The sequence below is a fragment of the Vidua chalybeata genome, chromosome 5 (genome assembly GCF_026979565.1).
Source record: "Vidua chalybeata isolate OUT-0048 chromosome 5, bVidCha1 merged haplotype, whole genome shotgun sequence".
Lineage (NCBI taxonomy): Eukaryota > Metazoa > Chordata > Aves > Passeriformes > Viduidae > Vidua > Vidua chalybeata.
In genome coordinates this window covers 60247346-60256979 of record NC_071534.1, presented here as the reverse complement: position 1 = coordinate 60256979, position 9634 = coordinate 60247346, and the positions used below count along the sequence as shown (strand labels likewise).

General features: G+C 39.5%; 1 protein-coding gene across 1 annotated transcript; it reads left to right on the top strand.

Annotated features, from left to right (window-relative positions):
• The first annotated feature begins 498 nt into the window (after positions 1-498).
• ARMC10 (armadillo repeat containing 10) lies at positions 499-7989 on the top strand. Its single transcript, XM_053942108.1, has 6 exons — positions 499-918; positions 2074-2219; positions 3342-3476; positions 4726-4902; positions 5917-5988; positions 7198-7989. Exons 1-6 carry the CDS (start codon positions 777-779, stop codon positions 7447-7449), a joined length of 924 nt encoding a protein of 307 aa, XP_053798083.1. The 5' UTR covers positions 499-776; the 3' UTR covers positions 7450-7989.
• Positions 7990-9634: the final 1645 nt, after the last annotated feature.

Sequence of the window (9634 nt, the reverse complement as noted above, 5' to 3'; positions counted from 1 at the left end):
CACAGAAGTTAAACGTATCAGGGAAAGTGTCAGTGCAGTTCACCGGGTTCGTCTTCATTTCAATCCTCATTTTAACATAGATTATAAAGCAGAATTGCTTTGTTCCATCTTGTTACTGTGCCTAAAGTTTTCATAAATCGTTTGAAGCAAGCTAGTGACAAAAGGAGCAGAACAAAATTATGCCTCAGGCAGCAGAGAGCAGTGGGAGGGATGTGAAGTGCCCGGGCCAGCGCTGAAGGGCGCAACGAGCCGAGACCAGGGCTCTGCTGAGGGGCGAGGGGACCCTTCATGGAGGAAGGCGGCGGATGGTTCCCTGCCACAGATGTTATCGGGGGAGTTTGTGGTCCCACCGGCTCCAGTGGGACCAGGCTGCCGACCGCCTGGACACCCAGGGGGTGGCGAAGGGCCAGGGGCGGCGGTCCCCCACTTTGGGGATGATGTGCCCTCGCCAGGGGCTGCCATGGCGCACGACCGCCCTTCCCGCCAGGGGCCGCCTCCCCGAGCGGGAAGCCCGTTTCGGAACGCGCTGCGGGACCAGGCCGGCCCCGAGCGCGGGTGATTCCTTCCTGTAAAACAGAAACTGCACCGCATCGTTGTCACGCAGCGGCGGAGCCTCTCCCGCGCCCAGCACACGGAGCCGTGAGCTCGGCATCCCTGCGGCACCTCGGGCGCAGCCCCCGCGCCAGGGCCCGAGGGAAAGGCAGAGCCGCGGCCGAGCCGCGCCGGATGGGGCGGCGGCTTCCGCGGGCGACGCAGCCGCGGCCGAGGCCGGGACGATGTGGGGGCCGCGGGGCGCGGCGGTGAGGGCGGCGGCGGCGGCCCTGCTGCTCGGGGCCGGCGCCTGCTACTGCCTATGGCGGCTGGCGGCGGGCGGGCGGCGGGGGCGGCGAGCAGCAGCCAGGCGGGACCCGCCGGCAGGTGAGGGCAGGGCGGGCCTCACCCCTCCGGTGTGCGGCGGGGCCGGGGAGGCTCCGCGGGGCCCGGGGGGTTCCCAGCCCGCGGCCCTGCAGCGCGGCTCGGGGCCCGGAGGTGGCTCTGCGCCCTGAGACAGGCGGTGCCACAGCCCTGCGTACCGGCCCTCCACAGCCGTGCGGCGATTTGGAGCACTCTGGAACATGGTTTATTTGTAGAAAAGCCTATTTTTTTTTTATTAGTCCCCAAAGTGTACATCTGATCACTGTGTTTTCTTATGTTATTGCAGTTATTTGTGTTCCTCCTATAATTCAAAGATAAATGGAGTATTTAGACGAGGATGAAAAACTATTTTGAAGTGAGCTCTTGAATCATCATAATTAACTTTGACCCTTTTTTTTTTTTTTTTTTTTTTTTTTTTTTTTTTTTTTTTCCCCCGAAAGAATACTGTGGTGTTTACCTGGTTAGATGTTCGAAGTAAAGCTGTGGAATGACTAGTCCAGCAGCCATAGATCGGGTTTCATTCAGCTCCCTAAATAATTCTGCCTCCAACCTGGCTGAAAATGGTCTTTGATAACATTTGTTGCCCTTTTATAAAGGTCAGGTACTCCATAACATCATCCTGACTCAGAAGCCTTCCTCCGTTGTTTTGAGTGATGCCATTCATTAGCAGAGTTCCTAACATCGTGGCTGTTACTTTGTCAAAGGACCTCAGCATACTAGCAAAGTGTCATTATTATAATTTCTGGAAGTAGTAGTCTGTAAACTGGAAGTCTTGTTTCCTACAGTGCCCAGACAGATTTCCACATTTCATTTTGAGGACACAAAAAAAAACCCAAACCATGTTTGGTGAATATTCCTAATAATTTTGTAGAGGAAATTTGCTATTGGTTAACCAGGAAGTAATGCACCTCAGCCTCTAATTGTGTGTTCCTTTTATTCTCCACCTTCAAAAGAGGTAATTAGAGGACTCAGGAAAAGGATGGAAATCTTAGTGTCATAAAACAGTCTTTTTACCATGACATGATGATTGGGCACAACATTAGAACAATATGTCCTACAACTGAGAGCTAAATTTCAGCTTTGTAAAAAACATTAAGTAGCAACTAAGTGAAATGTCTCAAACTCAGTATCAAGTATTTAATTTCTAAACATTGACAGACAGCAGTCCTCCAGTGTCAACCCATACCATGGATGTGGATGCTCTACAGAAACTTATTCATTTGCTCCAGGCCACAGATGATCCATTAATTCAAGAGCAAGCTTTAATCACTCTCAGCAACAGTGCTGCCTTCTCTGTAAATCAAGTGAGTATTGTTCTGTAGAAAACAACAATGTCCAATGCCAGCCAATCTGGCAGAGGAGAGCTGCTGTTTTGCTAAAGAGTGACACAGGACTGAAAGCTAGGACAGCTCGTGCTCTAAAATCCATTTAATTTCTTGCCTTAATTTCTGCTGGCCCAAATAATATAATTCACCAGCTTCACAGAATGTATTGAATTATAATGTTTGGACCACTTAAAGACCATACAGAGTTCTGCACTTCAAAAGTGTAAATATATCTTTTGTTGCTTACAATTATGTAATGTTAATGAAAGGGTTGAATACTAGGTTAAATATTTCTGGTTCAGATCTAAAGTTTAGTGAGATAAACTATATTTTTTGCCACTCACAAAGTTGTGTGCTGTTTGCACATTAGCAATTTTACAACTATTAAGGCATCTCCAAATCATTTGGACAGAATGCAGAAAAACTTTGAGCTGGATGCCAATTTTCATGCCTTTTTAACAGTTCAACATCCAAGGTCCCGCCCTTTTTGCTACTTACGACAGCTGTCTATTCTGGCTTCTCAAAATGGCTTTCTTAATATAAATCTCTTAGAACAGAATGTAGCTGGAGCATAAAGCTCACTGGTCCATTTTTATTTTTTTTTAAGAGCAGTATTTTTTTTTAAAGACAGTTACAGTCTAAGTGAGAAATATTAAAACAGTAATAAAAACAAGTGTAATGGAAAAAGTTTCAGAATCTCTAATAATATGAAGCTGCCTCTTGAAATTCTGTCCTGTTCAGGCAGGACTTTTAGGTACTGCAATCTGTCTCAGTTGTTCTATTAACTCATTATCAAGTAATTTCCTTTCATTTTTTTCTAATGTAAAATGCTTTAAGCATGCTTTGCAGACCAGATTTTAAAAGCAAAGGTGATGTGCCATTGTCAAATAACAGCAACTAATACTTTTGTTCCTAAGCAGGACCCTTCTCAATTTCAGTAAAGCAATAAAGCAGTATCTGCTAACACTCTTTAAACAGAGCAGTCAATTCTGAATTCTTCATTCACATACTTAATTTTTGTCAATATGGAGACATTGAGGGAATGCTTCAGAATCTAAATTGAATTTTTAAAAATCCTATTAAATATCTTCTATGTTTCAGGATATAATTCGAAATTTGGATGGTCTTTCTGTTATTGGAGGGATGCTCTCTAACTGCGTTCCCAAAGTTAAAGAAAAAGCACTAAATGCACTTAATAATTTGAGTATGAATATTAAAAATCAGGAAGAGATACAGGTAAGATTCTTAATGGGAAAAACCAAAGTAACCAAGGCAAAGAGATAGTATAGGTCCTTCAGCATATTTGTTAAATACAAGCCAGGATGCCAAAATGCTTTGATGACAGACGTACAAGTCAGCAGATCTGGATGACTGAAAGGATAACTTAGAAATGTATTGCTTCACTGGCATTTAATTTTAAAATAAAATACAGGAACCTAGGCAGTTTGTGTTCAGCATTCACAAAATACTAATAAACAGAGATTGTGCTGCTAAGATTATAGCAAAATTATGTGAGGTAAGATGATTTCCAAACATGCCTAGAACATCACCAGTGGCTGTTTAACAGAATGGATTGCAGATTGAACTTGCCAGGACTCCTTAGGTGAGGGTGAAGGAAAAAGTAATTGAACCCCTGGATTTGTATGAGACCAATTTTTCAGGTGATACTTCCAGCTTAAAAGAACAGTCTGTATAAATTGTACACGCTATGGATATGAAAGGACTAAACATCAAGAAAAAAGAAATCTATCTGATTAATCAATAGATCAAGAAGTGTCCAAGTGGTGAGCTGAGGCAGATTTGAAGACTTTTACTAGTTTGTTTCAGTAGCTTGATAAAAAGGTAGTGTGACTGCATGTGGTAGTTTGCAGCATCTTTAGCAATAGGCAATTTTTATTAAGTAGTGCTTGTCAATATTTGACTAGGTGTATAAGTACAAAATAACTCCTTTGGTAAGGGTAAATTATTATTTTTTCCTCAGTTAGGACTCCAAGATTTGTTGTATACTGTCATCCAGAAGAAAAATTGGTAAAATAGTAGTTAATGTCAGTTGTCATTGCTGTTCCCACAGTGTGCTCCAGTAAACGCACAACATTTGGGTTGGGAGAAAGCATTTAATTTCAAAGCTTGTCCATAGCTTGTTCTCAATATTTAAGATGTTAGTTACTTATAAGTGATTTTTAAAGCAACTTAAAGTAGCTGTGTCACTTCTGAGATGAAGACAAAGCAATTTAAGTTTGCAGAGCAAGCTATGTTTCAGGAAGATTAGTGAGCATAATGCTGTATGGTCTGCTTCTATCATGACACTAGAATGTTTGAAATATTCAAAACAAAAACATGCTTGTTTCTAAGAACCTTTGCCATTCAGCCAGCAATGTTCAGGAAGTATTTATGTTACTGTAGCTAGGCCATTGATACTATTTGTGACAGAAAATATGCTTTTATTAAAAGCTATTCTCTCTTTATTTCCTCCCCCTTTCCCCAGGTATTTATTACACAAGTTTGTAGGACTGTTGAGTCAGCTCCCCTGAACTCTGATGTGCAGCTAGCTGGACTCAGGCTATTGACAAATATGTCTGTTACCAGTGACTACCACCAAAAGATGATAAACTCAATTCCATGCTTTTTTCATTTGCTTTCAGAAGGAACTGAAAGGACACAGGTACTGTGTAGTGTTATTTTTATAAGCCATTTATGAAGCTGCTTTGGTTGCTTTGTTTTTTAACATTTTGGTAAAATGGTTTAGACTGTGCTAAGAAAAACCAAATATTCATTAATGATAACAGATTTTATGCACTAAAATATGGATCTATATTAGTTTCACAATAAAAATTCAAAAATGGGGGAGGGAAGAGAATCTTGGTAGTGGAACCATCAGGCTACAGCCCTACCAAAGCAGTGCAGGGTGCACTGTGATTGCCCTGTGCCTTTGCCATAGCAACTCCCGAATTCTCTTCTGCTCTAAACATTGCTACTGCATCACAGAGCAAGGAGAACCTGCATGGGAAAGGCTTCACTGATGCATGAATCTCTGTAGGGAAACATGCCAAGCAGTGATCTAAGTTATGGACTTTAGTTCCGTTATGCTTATGACACCTCTGGCAACCTTAGTGACTGCAAGTAGAAATTGTGCTTATTTTTGACTTACTGTAATACTGAAACAAGCTTCAGTTAGGGACCAAACTCAGTTTTTATTCAAGATGTTGTACCATCAGTGTATGTGGCTGCTTTATCAGATCAAAACCAGTTTTCCAAAAAAACACATTTCCACTAAACATAACACACCTATTGTACTTAAGTACGGGAAGTAATATGGTCTTTTCCTAGTATTTAAAGACTAGCATTACAAGGTCCAAGAAAGCACAAAGATATATTTGTATATGCTTCAGACAATTTTAAATGCAGTACTTAACCATCTTCTTTGTATTTTAAAAATATTCTGCATTTGGCCTACTGGGATTCATTTACGGGTCTTGCCTGATTTTGATGTTTAAGTTAATCTGAATTTGCTTCTAACATGTCTATACCTTGGTTTTCCCAATACCAAAATACTCAAGATATTGGTTAACCCATTTTGCCTTTTCCTCCCCAAGTCAACTTTGATATTATTGATACCCATTACCGCTTTACTTACTGTTTTGGAGCTTTTAATGAACTTAAACATTCCTCACTTCAGATTCAAGTTTTGAAAGTACTTGTGAACTTATCTGCAAACCCAGCCATGACAATGCATCTTCTCAGAGCTCAAGTAAGGTTCTTGCTGCTTCATTTTATTTTTAGCATATATACATGTGTGCCAGTTAAAATATTGCAAGCACTAGAAAAAAATTAATGTATTAGAAATAGATATGCAATTCCAGAATAAATTCTAGACACTGCTTGGTTAAAATCAGTAGCTAAGTGCACATTCTTTCACGGGTGGGCTTTATTCCAGAGGGTAGTGTAATACAGCTACTATACTTGGAGAAAGAGAGGCATAGGACCTGTGCACTTTGAGACAATTGCTTGTACTTCCTGTGTACCATTCCAATAATCAATGATAACTTGCAGAAGCTTGTTCTAACCTTCCTTTCCACCAAAGGGGTAATACCATGAACTTCAGTTTGTATTATGTGAAAGGAACCCAAAACTTCATTTCCAGACACACAGTCAGTGTATGGATTGAAAACCATCAAATAGAACCAGTAATGTAAATGATCCTTCTCAACTGCTGTTTCTATAGCCAACATACTGGACCAAACCCAACCAAATTCCACTGGAATCCCCACCCCTTTATTCAAATGCAGCAATGAAACTGTTGCCTCTAAGTGCTCTATGTGAACTTTCCCTGCGTATTTACTTATTTCTTCATGGGGAAATTTGTGTGACATTTTCTGTGTTGGCCTTGGCACACAGGTTTCTTTCAGTTTCAGTTCCTCACAAACAAAGTCAGGGGCTGGAATGGTGCTGCATCCTCATCCCCCTCCCCAGAGTAACTTTCTTAAAATGTGCAATGGCTTTTATTTGTGAGCTATCTGCCACAAGCAAAGCTAGTCTAGATAATGCTGTCTTTTCATTATTCAAACAAGGTTAGCGTAGCTAAATATTCAGTTCTCTGTTTAGTGTATCATTTTTTCATTTATCAGATATACTAACAAAAACATTCAGGGCAAAATCAATGTGGCTGAGAAGGAAAGCAGACCCTCTCTTCCAAATGGGAATTTTCCAGACAGCCTCATTTTGCAGATTGAAAATACAAAGCATTTATTAGCCCATTGATGCACAGGCCAGTCTTTTCTAAAGAGAAAATGTGCACATTGTTGAAGTTTCTGACAGGAGTTCACAGCATACTGGGACTTCATACAGTTTCTGGTTTAGATGGTTTAGGTGCAGAGTTTTTTCCATTTTTTGAAGTTTGATTTAGTTACACCTACTTACTGCTGGTGATTAAGTATGGACTATTTCTTCAATATCCTAGGTGCCATCATTGATGTTACTTTTTGACAACTGTGTAAACAGAGATATTCTGGTTCGAGCCCTGGCATTTGCAGCAAACTTGAAAAAGAGCATGAATGATGAAGAAGGCACCATGCTTGAGGAATACAGTGAAGACTCAATTTTCTTCACACTCTATAGGGACTCTGCCCCATTCGCTCAGAGACTGGTATCTTTGCTGCATCACCCTGATACAGAAGTGAAAGAACAAGTTGTGAGAATATTAACACAATAGTGTTGTTTTTTTAAAACAGACTGACCTGATGAAAATGTCTAATCTTGGCAATGCTATGCTAAAAAAGTCTGCAACAAGTAAACAATACAACAATGATGGAAAAAAAAAACCCTAAATACTATCATTTTAATAGGCACAAATTAGTTACTACAAAAGAGAATGCCGTGTATTTAATACAGAGAGGGTAACAGATATTTTTACAAGCAAGAGAAAAGCAATAGCTTTATTACTGATAAACCACTGCACAGTTGCTACATTTGTGCAGTGGGGGCAAACAGTTCAAAACATGAAAACATTTGTATGTAAAATCAACATTTGGATGAACAAATGGATGCATGAAGTGAATGAAAATATCCTTTGCAATGTCAAAGACCTTTTTTTACTTTAAGTATTTACAGCTGTTGAATAAATACCTCATTAGAATTGTGCATTGAAGAGTTAGAAATTGGAGATTAGGCGTTTATATTTTATTAGTCTACCTATGAAAATTGTACATCTGAATCTTACAAAATAATATCAAATAAAAACAATACCAGACTATCAGTGGCTTCCTACAGAATTAGTATCTTCAATGAAAGCTGCATACTAAAATCACCAAACATAGGATTTTTTCATTCTACCTGTATGGAATTTATTATTAAACTCCATTTTTGTATGCTTAGTATATCCACTCCATTTAGCCAAACTGCAGTGCAATTAACCACAACTGTGAAAGGTTTCTACAACTGAACAAAAATTGAAAGGATTTTATATTGCTTTAAAATTGTCACTTTAGGGAAAGAAGACATATTTTTAAAAAGTATTTTATTAGGAGTTAAGCATTATCTGCAACTGCAATTCAGCATTTTCATTCTTACTAAAAAAGAAAAGTCTACAGGAGCAGTATCATACACGTTTTTACAAAAGCTTCCAATTCTGTAGCAGCCCTTGGGCTTCCTTTCCTTGAATATCTTTACACATTTTTTCTGCAACTGGAGCATCACTGGAATGAGTGCTTCTGCAGAATTAGCCCCTGTAAAGTTTTAGTCAGCAACCCAGCATTAATTCAAAATGAAGTGTAATCCATACAAACATCACTGTAAAAGAACCTGAACAGAGTTTCATTGATGAACAGAAAACATACTGGAAAATACTTCTAAAACCAAACTACTAAAAGACTTGCACTACAGAGAAAATAAGAAAGGTGTCAGATGTAAAGGCTAGGAAAGTTTTCCACTTTATTCCATTTTTAAGAGAACTGTATCAACTAAACTGTTACCAAGTGCTTCATCTTTCTAATTTACCATACTCACTCTGCTCTTAAGAAAACATTACTATAATCTCTTTCTGTAATGCAATAGAGACTTCTTTGCAGAAGGTCACTTTGCAAATAGCTAAAACTGCAAGAAAAATATGACCTTGAAACTGTGACACACCCATACCCTGATCAATACAGGGGTAAAGCTACACGTATCTAATTTATCCACGTAGGTAGTTTTAACTCACCAGGAATACAGTTAAGGCAGAAATAGAAGTTGGCATGATTCCCAGTCAGAAACTTGACAATTGCTGCATTGACAGTGAACTTCCTTTTCTCCTTCCCACTGCTCCTAAAACACTGTACAGTTTGTAATAAGCAAGTTACATTGCAATCACTTAATGTTTTGCAACTTTTTGTAGATTTAATGTTTTCTGCTACTGAATTTGACTAAAAAAAGTAAAGACTAAGCCAGACAGTAAGAATTACCCACTCTCCTTTCCTGACAAGACATTAAGACCAGTCTGTTCTAGGTATAGCTGATACATGGTTTATTAAGCTCAACAACTAGATGTCCCTTTCCATGTTCCCCGACTTAAAACTAAGTTTTTCAAGTACAGTCTTTTTGATAGAGTTGATCTCTTATCCGTTGCTTTGACAGAAACAAGTGACCCTTTTCTAAAAATACATGAGAACTTATTACAGTGTCGTCTCAGTTTTCTTTTTCTGGTCTAGAAAGAACTATTTTTAATGCTTTCTTCATAGAACAATGCTGTTGAGATGTTTGAAATCATGCAAGACTTTCCAATGTGCCTTTATGCAAAGATGTCTCATTTTTTATCACCCACCTCACACCCTTGGTGGAATCTTATCAGCACCAAGCCAAACATAACGGTCACCATTCTAGGAACAAATGTTGTGAATTAGCAGATCCAAAACAGAATACGT